At 42.3% G+C, this 14,199-nt stretch overlaps 1 protein-coding gene across 11 annotated transcripts in view; it reads left to right on the top strand.

Moving 5' to 3' along the window:
• wnk1b (WNK lysine deficient protein kinase 1b) overlaps positions 1-14,199 on the top strand; it is a 101,301-nt gene that overhangs the window by 77,450 nt on the left and 9,652 nt on the right. For 4 of the 11 annotated variants that reach the window (XM_085436625.1, XM_085436616.1, XM_085436615.1 and 1 more), the window contains 19 exons: positions 961-1,224; positions 2,721-2,791; positions 2,972-3,122; positions 3,301-3,417; positions 4,121-4,243; positions 4,388-4,439; positions 4,647-4,781; positions 5,184-6,060; positions 6,249-6,568; positions 6,653-6,711; positions 7,116-7,172; positions 9,638-9,752; positions 9,834-9,907; positions 10,058-10,345; positions 10,463-10,713; positions 10,931-11,006; positions 11,096-11,213; positions 11,748-11,945; positions 12,347-12,439. In XM_085436625.1, the coding sequence (XP_085292751.1) occupies positions 961-1,224; positions 2,721-2,791; positions 2,972-3,122; positions 3,301-3,417; positions 4,121-4,243; positions 4,388-4,439; positions 4,647-4,781; positions 5,184-6,060; positions 6,249-6,568; positions 6,653-6,711; positions 7,116-7,172; positions 9,638-9,752; positions 9,834-9,907; positions 10,058-10,345; positions 10,463-10,713; positions 10,931-11,006; positions 11,096-11,213; positions 11,748-11,945; positions 12,347-12,439 (3,439 nt within the window). The other 7 variants (XM_085436621.1, XM_085436620.1, XM_085436618.1 and 4 more) reach the window with 6 other exon arrangements.

Genomic DNA, 14,199 nt, shown 5'->3' with positions numbered 1-14,199 from the left:
TTTACAGTAATGATTTCATGACTTGCATTTTTTTTATTTTTAAACCTTTTAGTATAATTTTCATTGTTTCAAACAGTGAGATTGGCCACTTAAACACACCATTAACCAACTTGATTGATATTTTTTTGTATATAAAAATGAATGTAGTATCTTTGCCTTGCTGTAAACGATTAAAAATGTGTTTTTCTAAATGTGTAGATTGAATCTTTGAGTAAAAGACAGCCGATGATTCAAATATTAAGCAATATTTTCGGTTTTGTTTCTTTAGCTGTTAAGTTTTCTTTTCACCATTTCTGCAAACATGCAGTTTTTATTGTTACTGTATGTATTTCTTTTATAACACACGACACCAAGCAGTAGGTAATAATATTTATTCAGGACGTTGGATCTTGAAGACTAAAAATAGAAAGCTGTTTTCGTTTACAGTGTTTCCATATCTTGACTCTTGAAGGTTTTTAGCCTTCTTTTCCCATTTGTGATGTGGTGTTGAGAGTGTTGCCCATCTACATTGTAAAGCCGTATTGCACGTTGTCTGTAGGGTTTGCTCTGTTGTTGCATGGTCTTCCAGTGGTGTGTGTATCACCCAGCTGTTCTGTCACACAGTGTGTGTTGTTTGGTTTCAGAGCTTGGTATGTCCTTACTAACAGGCTTGATGTACGGTCCTGTTGTCTTGCTTGGTTAAGTTTTTGTTAAGGGTGTGAAACATGTCAGTAATGTGTTGGAACTGTGGATGACTCGCTCCTTTGACGTCTTTATTTTAACATGATTTATCATGGAGACCAGTAAAGACCCAGATTCAGTCTGTCCATGCTTGTCATGTCTGATCCCTGGCTGGGTTTTTCTACTTCCTTATCCCCTCATGACTTTGCTCCCGTCCTTTTCTCATCTCCTCTTCCTTATCTTCTTCTTTCTCTTTTCTCCTTTCTTTTCTCTTTCCCTCTGTTCCTCCTTCCTTCTCAGCCTGGTGTAACTCCACCTACCTCTACCGTTCCTTTGGTGACCCTTCCTTCTCCGTTGCTGTCTATTGCCGTCACAAAGCCAAGCGCGGCCATGGCTCCCCCTCCCTCTCCTCTGCCAGTCCCTGTTGGGGTGGTGCCTACTATTGTTTCCCCTCCTCCTCCTACTCCCGTACCCACATCTGTGCCTCAGGCTTTGGCCACGGTGGTGCCAATCATCAGTGTAGTCAGCGCCCCGCCTGATACCCCCATGGAAGCCCCCCCTCAGGTACTGGTTATAGATGGTCGAACCCACCAAAAGTGAATGAAATGAGAATTTTCCCAAATTGAAAAAATCTTGGAACTCATGCATGAAGTTTGTTTTTTTGTTTTTTTTAACCACCATCACACTTTCTACTGATAGGACCTCACAAAGATGTTACGAAGTTCTTGTTTTTTAATCTGAAATGCACATCCTGGAGTATTGTTATATGATAATTCTGTTTGTTAAAGTTTTGCGAGTAAGAAATGGAAATGCACAGCTACAGTTTTGTGTTGTTTTAATTGCCTTTTGTGGGTTTAAGTGTAACAATATACAGTCAGTTAATAATTGCTGGAAAAACTTACGCGTCTTGTTGGTGGAGTGAGTTAAAAAAATAGAAAAAACATGTTGAACCTGCAAAACCAAATTTTTTGATTAGTTTAAAAATAAATATAATGTCCTGTGGAACTGATCAGTAACTCTTCTTGGTTCATATTGGTTCGGTTCATTGAGGCGTTTGTTTATGCACAGCTTTCTTAAAGTCCTGCCACAGCATCTCAGTCAGGCTGGGGTCTGGACTTTGAATGGGTCATTGCTGCAGCTTGATTCTTTCTCAGCCACTCAGAATTGCTGATTTGCTGTGACATCATTGTCTTGTTGCATGATACAACTTTGGCCGAGCTTTAGGTGTGGGACAGATGGCCTCAGATTTGATTTTAGCAACTTTGGTACACAAAGGAGTTCATGGTGTGCAAAATCGTCACGTCTCCACTGCCGTGCTTGACAGTTGATATGCTGTGTTTGCTTTTCTCTATACGTGGTGCTGTGAATTACGGTCAAACATCACTACTTTGCTCTTGGCTGTCCATGAACATTGCTCCACACGTCTTGTGGTTTGTTCAGATGTGGCTTTGAAAACCTAAGCTGTGCTGCCATGTTCTTTTTAAAGAGAAGAGACTGTGTACTCCATACTCGGTCACTTTCTAGTTGTACTGTCATGAACTTTAGAATTTAACATGCTAACTGAGGCCCGTAGAGTCTGAGATGTGGGTTGGGTAATTCGCAGTTTCTCTGAGCGTTGCACCGGCTGTTCTTGGGGGTGGGAGGGTGGAGGTAGTGGGACACCTGAATGCTCCAGATGAACACTGGCTGATGATCAGTTCATCAAGTCCATTTGATTAGCAGCACCTGGCTGCTACTTAACCTCATCATTTCTTTGAAAGGTGTAAGTGTGGACTTGGTTTTTCACAAGTTTGAATAAAGTTCTAATTTAAAGGATACAGTTTATTCCATCCTTGTTCCATATTCTGTTTTTGACATTCTCAGGATTTACTTGAACTTCTGAAAATTACTTTTCTTATAATCTAGCTAGCATTTGCTTCTGTTTTTACACCCGCATTAATTGTTATAACTTCCTGCTATTTTTCCTTCCCTTCAGTGTTCCTGATGTTTGTGGTGACACCACACCCGTGTGTGTCATGCGTAGTTTCATGCATGTATCTGTGTGTATGTGTGTGTTTCAGCCTGCCTCACAATCTTCAGAGTTACCTCAGTCCCAGCTACAGCCGCCTCAAGTTCTCTCATTCATAGAGAGGTAATACTTGCACGTACACACACACACACACACACACACACACAAACACACACAGTTACTCTTCCCTGAAATCAAGGCAATTTCTCTGAATGACATTTTAGCTTTGTGACATCTTTCTCTCACTCAGTGCTCTTTTTAGGTCTTTCTCTCTTACTGTGTTTTGCTTATGTTGTACCTCAGTGGCCATTCTGAGACTTCAGGTTTGAGCGACGGCAACGAGGGAGGAGGAGGTCGTCATGAAGGGCGCTCGGCCAAGCGACACCAGAGACGTTCTGTGCGAAGTCGATCACACCATGAGAAGACGACCAAGGCGAAACTCAATGTTCTCAATGTAATAGCGCACACCTGATAAGTCCTGTGAGGTCAAAATTAAAAACAGGCCCTGTTTTCTACTGCACCAAGTATCCATTTAATGGTTGTTAGAAATGTGTCACTTACAGTAAAGTTATTTATTTCCATTCATTATCTTTTCTTTCTGTGTATGTATTTCTTGATGTGCTTGCATGTAGATCTCCAACCTTGGAGACAGGGTAGCAGAGTGTCAGCTGGAGACCCACAACAGGAAGATGGTGACCTTTAGGTTTGACTTGGATGGAGACAACCCTGAGGAAATTGCCCAGATCATGGTGCACACAATATCACACAACGACTCACATCCACTGTTTTTGATTCATTTCCACTTGCTCCAAATTATAGTTGTTCTAAAATTCTGTATATGAATTGAGTTCTGAAGGATTTCGTATAGTCTAAGTTCTGTTAACCAATTACTTTTGAGCAGACTGCATACATGTAAACAGCCCACGTGGAGAGCAAGTTTGTCATTAGCTTTTTTAATTAAATAAATTTAATTCTGACGTTGCAATCTAATTAAAAATGACTATAGTACTTTGTATGACCCGTCAGTGGAATTGCATGTTTCAACAGCACACAGTTACCAGAGTGGATATTAAACAATATTTCCTCACAGCTGACCAGTTACTACTTTGAATATGAGCGAATGTTGGCTCGTCAGCTTCAGCCATCCAACCTTCACGTTATACTGTCTGTAAATCCCTATTAATAGCTCTGTATTAAGGCTGGATTGTTTTTACGTGCCGGCGCGCCTGCTATCTGCTCTGCGTCATCCAAAACCACTGAAGTACATGCTCTAGTCCTTGCACTTTCATGGAGAGTTCTCATCAGACTCTCACACAAGGCAAAACTACTCGTATGTTACCTCACACTCATGTAGGAAGAAGGCTTATATAAAGAAATATTGCTGTTTGTGACTGATTATATTGCAAATTCATAAGCGTGTGACTAAGCGTGACCTTTTCAACGTGCATGCAGGTCGAGAGTGAGTTTATCCTGGAGAGCGAGAGAGAGTCATTTATTGAACAGGTCAGAGAGGTGATAGAGAACGCTGATGAGAAGGGTCTGGAAAGAGATGCCAACAGCCAGACAAAGAAAACAGTGAGTCTTTATTTTATTCACTGCTGCTGCTATTGAATTTTTATAGCCTGTCTATGGTGTGTCTAAACTTACTGGTCATCTCTACCTTTGCCTCTAACAGACCAACTGTCATTGTTTAATGCATGCTCTCTTGTCGATCTGCAGATGGCAGGTGACACGCAACAGCAGAATCCTGCAATATCTGCCCCCATGCAAGGTAAAATAAAAAAAAAAGACGAAAGAAAAAGCCTTAAAATAAAATAAATCCGAGACCAGGTTTATTGAGCGGCAAGGACCTTCAGATCTTCTGAATGGAAATCAATAAATACACTTTTGTAAACACCTTTTTTTTTTAGCCTGAAAACCTGCAACAGAACATGTCATAACATATCCAGGCCGTGTCTCACTCTTCTGCCTTTTTTAGGCATCCCACCCAGTCCATCTGCACAAGTGGTCCACTCGGCAGGTCGGAGATTTATCGTCAGCCTTGTACCCGAGGCGAGGCTGAAGGAACAAATGCTTCCCACCTCTCCTTCTCTTGCACCTCATGTTGAGACGGGTAAGGATTGTGTGCATTTGCGTGCATTACCTGTAGAGATCGTGTGTTGCCTGAGTGGCCTTAATTGTCATTCTATCACATGAATTCACATGAAGTTGAATAAAAGAAACAGAAACATTCTAACTGTATTTTCTGACAGTGCTGATCTAATTTGCCCAAAATTGCCCAAATTTGTTGATTTTAGATATGTTTTTAACATGATTCTTAATTGATAAGGTGTAATATAGCTTACTATGTATGTGGTACACTGGCTGAAATTTCAAATTTAATGGCTCTGCACACTATGTAGGGTGTTCTAAATAATTTGGTTACAGTGACCTATAAATCGGTGTAATCTGGGTGGAGCTAGGAATTACATATAATCATGTGGTGGCTTAAAATAGTTTCCTTTTTCTCTTCCAGTTTCTCCACCTCCATCACAGACTCCAGGTCAAGGTTTGGGCTTGTCCCATTCTACAGGAGCAGTCAGCTTACACCAAGCATTCTCTGAACTCCGACAGAACCAAAATCAGCTTGATTCAGGGCCCAACACTGCCCCACCCTCCATCCACTCCACCCATCCTCCACTTCTGGAGCCTGCAGCAGCTTCTGTCCCTTCACAGAGTAGCACACTCACTCCCACTGTGGATGCCGCTGCTGGGCATGTCCCTTCTAATTTAAACACAACACAGGATGCCTCTCTTCCTCCTCTTTCTGTATCCTCGACCCCTTCCGCCATCCATCTCAGTCCTCCCTGTTCCTCTTCTCCTCCCCCTACAACAGTGAATCAAAGCATCCTTCAATCACAGGTACTTCCACAGCCAGTAACTCAGGCTGTCTCACAACCCCAGACACAGGTACAAGCACAGCCTCAGCCCCAGGCTTTCAGCCACCCTCAGTCCCAGACAGTTTCTTCTGTCAGTGCTGCTTCAGTACCTTCCACTTTACCAACAGTGGTTCCCCCTCAAATGCTCACCTCCCCTCCTCTAGCCCACACTATTCCTTTTGTGTCCTCCCCGCCCTCTTCATCTCTTATAGCCAGTGAAGTCTCCTCTGATCATTCATCAGTCTTGCCAACTCCTTCCCTGACCTCCTCAGTCATCCCCACTACTGCCATCCTAGGTCCCCAGCTCGCGCCCTCTGTTGTCTCCCTCCCTGCTCCTACTCCCTCATCGTCCGCTGGAGGACTTCTGCCGGTGACCACAAATGTCCCCACAGTCCAACCAACTTTGGTGCACTCTCAGCCTCAGACAGCAGCCCTGGCTGGGCAGACGCATGCCCACAGTGACTGCGAGCCCAGGTGAGAGGTGGTCACTGTGTATTTATTTCTATTTTATTTCTATCCATATATATACACACACACACATACATGGTCAATTTTAGACTATATTTTGTGTGGAAAAGTTCTTGAATTCTTACTTACTTATTAACTTATTTACCCATAAATACTGATTATTTCTGAGACTTGTTGTCACCGATCTCCTTCAGATGTGAGCACTCCTCTGAGTCGCAGTGCAAACCAGACGACATCCAAGCTCTGGAAATGAAGCTGCGCTCTCTCTTCATGGACCTCGGAGGCGGGGTGCCTTCCACCCAGGGAGACATCGTAGCTGCTGATCTGGCTGCTGTGGCAGGTACCTCGTCACCAGTAGGACCTTGCTCCACCTCCACCACGTCTGTCGCAGCATCTGGCTCCAGCCAGTCAGCCATTCCTCCTCAACCCCCTTCCAGCCTGGCGCTGGGATCACTGGGATCCCCTGCTCCAATCCAGGGCCCTGGGACGCCTGTCTTCACCCCTGCACAGTCTAGTAGGAATATTTAAATCTTTTTTATTTAGTGGTGGTAAATCTTCTCTTCTTTTTATTTAATGTTGCTTTCTGCATTTTCTATAGTCATCCCTGTCTCATTAGGCCAGACCACTCCATCCAAAACGCCCTTATCCAGAGTACCGGTGAGTTGTATAATTCTAAACTTTTTCTAAAACTAAAGGTTTTTTGAGATGTAGTTCAATAATTTTTTGTAGTATGAAGTGTCGTGTGGTCAGACAGCATGTGCATGTTAGCTAATTTTAACTACATATTTTTTTTTAATTGTTTGGAAGTCACAAATAATGTAGTTTTGGGAGATTTGCACAAGTTGCGATCAATGAAATACCAAAATCTTTTTTGATCGCACCTAGTATGTCTTCCACAGTTTTTCTCCCCAATTTCCTTAAAACTCATCTGGCATGGAAATCCCTTGTAACATTCTTAACCATAAACACTATTCTTGTTATCTCCTCTACAAATCTCTTCTCTTGTCTTTCTCATTTCTCCCACTCCCATGCTTTCATCACTTCTCTTTCTCCGGGATTAGGCCAGTTCTCCTCCTTCAGAACTCCCGCCACCCTTCCCTGGACCTTGTGTAATACAGGTGTTCTTTTTTGGATCATTTTTTAAGACCGATGTGTCTGAAACAGTGCAACACTGTTTATAGACTGCTCAGTGTGTTTGTAATGTCTTTTTGCAATAGCTTCATCGGATTTAATTTGTGCTGTGCATAAGTTGTGCTTCTGCTTTTTTTCTGCCCTTTCTAAATTCTGCTAAAATGATTCATCTCTCTGAAACAGCAGCGTTATTACAGCCAATCTTGAAAAACTCTAAGATGAGACACTTAAAGGCCCAAAATAAAAAAGCTGCAGAGATGATACATCTGATACAAAGCCTACAAGGACAGTAAAACTTAAAAAAAGAAGAAATCTAATGAAATAATTACATTAAACAATTGAGTAATTTAACTTCAGTGTTACTTTAAAAAGAAGTCAAAAGCACATAAATGCAGTGTCAGGTGGGTTGGTTGACAAATGAGATAAGGCAGGAGTCTCTGTGGACTACGATGTTTGCAGATGATGATGAGATGATCTTTAGTGAAAGTAGGGAGCAGGTAGATGAGAGCCTGAAGAGGCGGAGGAATGTGCTGGAGAGAAAAAGAGTGAATATCAGTACAAACGAGACAGAAGACGTGTGTGAATGAGAGGGAAACAGGTGGGAAGGTGAAGTTGCAAGGAGTATGTGTTTAATACATGGGGTCAACCATCCAGAAGAATAAACAGTGCACAACAGAGGGAAATAAGAGAGCACAGGCAGGGTGGAAAAGGTGGAAATGAATGTAGGGAGAGAGGACAGAGGACACGCAGAGAGTTGGTGTGACTAAAGTGGATGCCAGGCGACCCATAATGGAAGCTGCTGAAAGAAGAAGACGAAAAAGTCTCTGTGGACTTTTAAGATAAAGACTGGGAAGCACATGGAGCACTGGTCAAAGAGAATGACCAAACAGATTAAAACAGTTTGCCAGACAAATGCAGCAGTGAGCAGTTTGAGCACCAATGACTTCAGGACAGACAGATAGTGAACTGATTTCAGTTGCCAGACCGTGAATGCTTCAGTTTAAAAATAGACTTTCCTTTCAACCAGACAAGCACATTGAATAAATAGAGAGATGTGACATCTAAAACAATCTGATCTGCCCGGATACAACATCCCGTCCCTTATGTAAGTCTCCTGGATGAGACATGTCTCGTTTGATTAAGATAATCCTGCTGTCGTTGAAGTTCACTTGGGATTTGTTTTTAATTATTTATTTTGTAATTGTAGTTTAATTGCTCGAGAATGAATGGCTTTGCGCAGCTTCTGGATCACATTGTTCATTGGCGAAGGAGAGAAATCTGATTTTTTTTTTTTTTTTTTGGTGAGGAACGGTGTTAAAAATGACAAATTTTAGACTTTAACTGGTCCTAATTTGTATGCTTTGCCAAGTTTTGAGGATGGTTAAAGCATCCAGTTGGACCAGAGGTTAGTTTGCATTTTTAGTCAGATGGTATAACTGGAAGTATTTTAATTACAGTTTGCTTGGAAACGTTCATTTAGACTAGAGGATTTTTAAAATAAACTTCAATGATATTGCACCCTATAAAACAGTGTTACAAAATCCTTGACAAAGAGAATGGAGCATGGTGTATATTCAGGTGGGCTATGAGATCACACACAAGGGCGATCCAGCTCATTGCATACCAGACGATGGCTCAGCTGACTCAGCTACACATCAGTAACATCATTGGTAAGCAGTTTATATAGGCTGCACCATATAAACTGCTTCAGTCTTCCAAAGGTTGTAGTAAATCTGCAAACCGCTGCAAACCCTCTCCAGCAAACCTGCCCTTTTTAATGTTGTGTCTGACTTAATCAGTGTGCCGTATCTGTTGTCTGTTCCATATGGGAGGTTTTGCTGGTGCTCTCGTCATGTCCAACTTTCCATGTATGAGTGCAAAGAAGCAGCAAGGTCCCAGAGTTGAGCTTTGCTTGGAAATATGAATTGCTGCTGATAGAAACAACAGTCTCCTTTTACTATTAGAATACCAGCTTACCTATATAAAACAAATATTCCATCCCTGAAAACAAAATTACCATAAAAGCAGAAAATAAAGACTAAAAAACATAATTGCACTGAAAAAAAAGTCCAAGATTGTGCATACATGAACGGTGATTACAAAGATGGCCTTGATTATGCAATTCTTAGTTTTCCAGGCAGCGAGCTGCAAAATAGAAGGAAGCCAAATGCGAACCAGATACTCAGCAAGAACCTGCCTGCAGATCTAAGACTGCAGTCTAACTCACAGCGGAGCAGCACTAAACAATTAATCAGTTTAGCTGAGCTTGGAGTTTGGTGTTGCTTTAATCCATAAAATCTTAAAATCAACTGAAATGTTTGATTCAGTTGGCTGATCTGTGCTTATGTTGCTAATCAACAGCTATTAGTAAAACCTGCGTGGCCAAGCCTGCCTCTTTTTGCACGGTTTTTGTTCTTGCATGGTCTAACAGTTTATCTGCCCACCTCTTCAGTCTCAGCAGCCTCTGGAGGACTTGGATGCCCAGTTAAGGAGAGCGTTGAGTCCAGAGACTGTTTCTGTGGGCGGTCAGGCCTCCCACATTAATGTGGCTTCAGTTGGACAACCAGGTATGTTCGATTATACCCAAATCCTAATGTTATATTTTTGTATCTGTGTGATTTCTAAAGTATCCATCATATGTTCCTCAGTTCCTTTTCCAGTGGAGGAAGAAACTTTGTCCTCTCCTGTTCATCCCCCTCAAACTCAATTAGGACGATTTAAGGTAAAAGATCTTCAACACGAGACACCGCACATGAATACCGTCTGCATGTAAGGCTAGCATAATGAATATACGCTGGATCCCAATTGATAAGTAGGATCCAAGTGTTTCTTTGTCTCATAGCCTTCTTCCACGTTTCTCTTCGATGCTTAGGTCTCACGGGCTATCGAAGAGCCCGCTGTCCAGCGACCGGCCTGCACCGAGTCTTCCTCCACCACCTCCTCCACTTCATCTTCTTCATCATCCTCTACTCTCTCGAGCCCAGAGAACACATTGCACAAAAACTCCTCGTTGCCTCTGAAAGCGGAAGGAGCAGGAAAAACAGGAGACGTGGTGGACGGGCCCCCTCACAAGACTCCCGTTGGATCCCACCACCCCTCCCCTCTAACATCCCCTTGCCCCTCCCCCAAACCGCCCACCACCACCATAGGACGCTTTCAGGTAATCGTTCACTTTATTTTCTCTGCCGCCTCCTTTCCTTTTCGTCTTTTGTCCTTTTTCCCAGTTTTAATTCTCTCCCCTCCTCTTGTTGTTTTGTTCATATTTTCAATTTTTTAGGTTTCTCCTAAACCCGAGGCCCGCGTTGGTAGATTCTCAGTCAGTCGTGCTGAGGAGGAGAGTCCTCCACCTGCTGCCAAAGCTGCTAATGGACCCAGCGATCCTGGCCAAGTTTTGACCCCAGATTCTACCCATAAAGCCTCTCTGCCGAGTCTAAACAACTCCTTCAATAACTCCTACATCAGCAGTGACAATGACTCGGAATTTGAGGATGAGGACTTCAAACGGGAAGTCACTCGCCTCAGAGAGAAGTGAGTTATCCCTTTCTCATTTTCTTAAAGTGGAAAATAGATTCACACGTCCATTCTTTGTTTTATTGTCCACCTTTGCTTCTTTAGTAAGGTTAATGGCTTTGAAAAACTTGATTTTTCTCTCCTTCTCGTGCGCTTTTCTTCTCCTCCTTTTCCTTCCAAGAATGATTCCGTTCTTGTTACTTCTATATATCTTATTTTACTTTTCACCCACCAGGCACATGCGTGAGATTCAGGAACTTCAATCCCGCCAGAAGGAGGAAATAGACCGTCTGTTCACCAGGCTGGGAAAGGTAACCAGCGAGTAAAAAACAAAAAAACTGCAATTAAGGCAGCATCACAAAAAAACGGAATGTGAGAATTCTTCCTTTTGGCGTTGTAGGTTCCTCCGCCTTCAGCGATCCCTCCTGTTTTGACCTTGACTGGCAGGAGGAGACGGCCCACCAAAAGCAAGTCATCGAAATCGTCCAGAACCAGCAGCAAGAGTCCATTACAGCCAGGTAGGCTTTGGTGAAAAGATGAACACATGTAAAGGCTCAGTTCATTCAAAAAACGATTTCCTTCCCACACACGTGAAAATAGTTAGTTTCTATTAACAAAATAGACAAACTTGAAAATACTGACACTACCAGAGCATGAAAAGGTGTTCTTCTAATTTGGTTGAACTGACCCTGAATGACCTTAATCTTGAACCCTAAGCCCACTACAGCCAGGACGGTTCAAAAACCTTTCGCTAACATTGCATCCTCTCTGTGTTTATGTATCCATGTGCACATGTATGTATGTGTGTTTATCTGCTTGTGTACACCTGCACGTGGGATCAGGCTCGGAGCTTGAACATTTCTGACTGCTTTCTCCGTCTGTTTTTCTCTGTGTGGTTGTGTGTGGGGGCGTGTCTCTGTAAATGTCTGGGTAAATGGGTCTCTTTAACTATCCATTACCTTTGTGTTTGTGTGTTTGTGCGTGTCTCTCTACTTTCTGCGATTGGTCCTGGCCTGCTCCTTCCTCTTGCCCATGCCTTCTGCTATCTTCAGGCAGCACTCTATCCGCCCAGAGCGTCCCGACTATGTACCCCGGCCAGCTGGCTCTGCTAGCCCCAGGAGGATTAGCCGATTCGAACAGCAGCACTCTGCTCCAGCCCCTCAAACCCTCTCCCTCCAGTGACAACCTGTGTTCAGCCTACACCAGCGAGGCGGCGCTCTCTGTGCCCAGCCTGTGTGCTCCCACCCCAGGTATGCATCCGCTGAGAGTCCCGGGCCTCGTTGCATCTCCGCAGCATTAAAAGTTCACACAAACAGCTTATTGGATGCTTCGCATGCAGATTAAGACAAATGCATGCTGTTGGTTTGTCTTCACTCACTCACAACAAGATCTCCCATCTCTTTCTGTTGTTCTTTGTTGAGAGAAAAAAAACTGTGAGGGCTAACTCAGTGTCCTTTCTGTGTATTCTTCAACTGTGTCTCTTTTCATCTTTTCCTTCTCTTCCTTCTTCTTATCGTGTCTTTTCTCAATTTTCTCTCTTCGGTTTTATCGCTCTCCTTTCTTCTCATTTCTCCTCCCCTTCACCTCTCTCTTCTCCGTACTTTCCTCATCTCCTCTCTCTTCCCCTTCTTTCCCTCCTCCCTCTCTTCAGGCTGTGTAAAGTTCAGCTGGGGTTCGGAGCGTTTGGCCTTCAAGCCTGGCGGCAGGAGGACGCGCTTTCTGAGTACGCCCTGCTTGGCTCTTTGTGTGTAACGCTCTATTTCTTTGCTCTTCTCTTTTATCTTTACTTACTTTTGTTTAATTTTTTCCCCCCATATATCCGTCGAGTCACAGTCATCCTCTCCTGTGGGTTTTCTTCTTTGGTGGAGGAAGACCCGCTCCTTCTGATATCATCAGTGCTCTGCAGAAATCTGTTAAATTTACAAAAAAAAAAACACGCAAAGTCAGTTGAGTAGACATGAACATCAAACTTTGTGGTTTCAGAAGTTGAAACCTGAGTATTTTAGTTAAACAGACAAGCAGAAACAACGTTTTTACCTTAAAAAAGGTTGTAGGTGCATAAAAAAAGTAAACAATATAAGATCTTACTGCAGGACGCAAAATGTTCAGACAGTGATAGTTCTTCACACCCAGATCTTGCGGCAGTCATCTTTACATACTATTTCTTCATTTGTAATCTTGTTTCTTTCTTTGTCTTCCTTGCCAAAAATGTTATTTTTTTAACTTCCTTGCGCCCTTTTGGCTATAGTAAATAAGAATCGTTTTACTATAATAAGGTCAAAATGACTGAAAATGACAGAAAGTTTCTCACTGTCTGAAGATGCAGTGTGAAGGCCCTGAAATGATCAAAAGAGACACTGAGTTAGTGACACTGAGGCTTTTTTCATTTTTAAACAAGCCCATGTCTCTAATCAAAAATCCGGTACTGTGGCTCTGGGTCATAAAAATCTAAAAATCCAATGAATCAGAAATTGACAGCATTAGCAGGGAACTAAGTTTCATTAGACGGCTCCTGGTCAAAGCCCTTATCAGTCCTGCTTGATTGATGACAATATGTTGTAGATTAATACCGCAGAAATCAATTTTAGAGCTACTTCTAGCTTCTACTGCCGCTGCTCCGTCGCAAATACAGCAGAAGAGCCGATTGACCAAACATATCTATGCTGTTGCGATAAAGTTTGCTGCATGATAGCAGTTGGTTAGTTTTTCCGAGAATTTAGGAGGAAAAACTTAAGGATGACGGCTTCATTTGAATTGACCCTTTAAAGTCAACTGTATCATATTTGATACATGTTTACAAGTTTTTGTCAGTTTTTGAGTCTTCTAGATCATCAGTGTGATGATGTAGAAATAAACTGCACGATTAACTTTGAAGGATGATGTAGCAAATATGATACAAATTAAAACTCATCATTTATACATCGTTTAATTCCCTCACAAAGTTCACTAAACACTTCATTTTCACAAAGCTTGAATTTTCTGGCGATTATTTTGTGATTCGGGCTTTAAAGGGCTTTAAAGGGAAAGCTAGTGAATACAGCAGCTAAACATGGATTTTACAAGCAGCTGGAGAATCCTGTACATTTATACTTAGACCTGTAACTAACGTTCTTTGTGACGTTATTCAAGCTCAAATAAGCTTCTATCCTAACAATAATCATTACAAACATTCTCCCTCTGATCGATTTCATCTTCGGTTGTCTGCTGGTATTAATTTCAAATCCTGACTGCTTCCATTTCTAACCCTTATTTCCAAATAGCGAAGGACGGACATGTTGATTATTTTAGCTTTTCTTTCATGCGTTTTGAATTTTTTTAAATAAGCAGTTTGTTTTTACATCAATTAAGCACACTTCAAAGCTTGATTTCTATTTTACTCTTAATAAAGTGTTTCTGTTAAACCTTAATCTGTAATGCTCAAATGTTTTGTGCTTAAGGGACGTTTCTGAATGCTTCTGAACCCTCTGCAGCTCAAACCCTGTCTCTCCCTTCCTTCTTTCCTTT

Source organism: Copadichromis virginalis, linkage group LG17 (genome assembly GCF_057382275.1).
Source record: "Copadichromis virginalis isolate Kocher_CV1m ecotype Utaka linkage group LG17, C_Virginalis_male_GT1.1, whole genome shotgun sequence".
Taxonomy (NCBI): domain Eukaryota; kingdom Metazoa; phylum Chordata; class Actinopteri; order Cichliformes; family Cichlidae; genus Copadichromis; species Copadichromis virginalis.
This window is presented reverse-complemented; position numbering and strand designations above follow the sequence as displayed.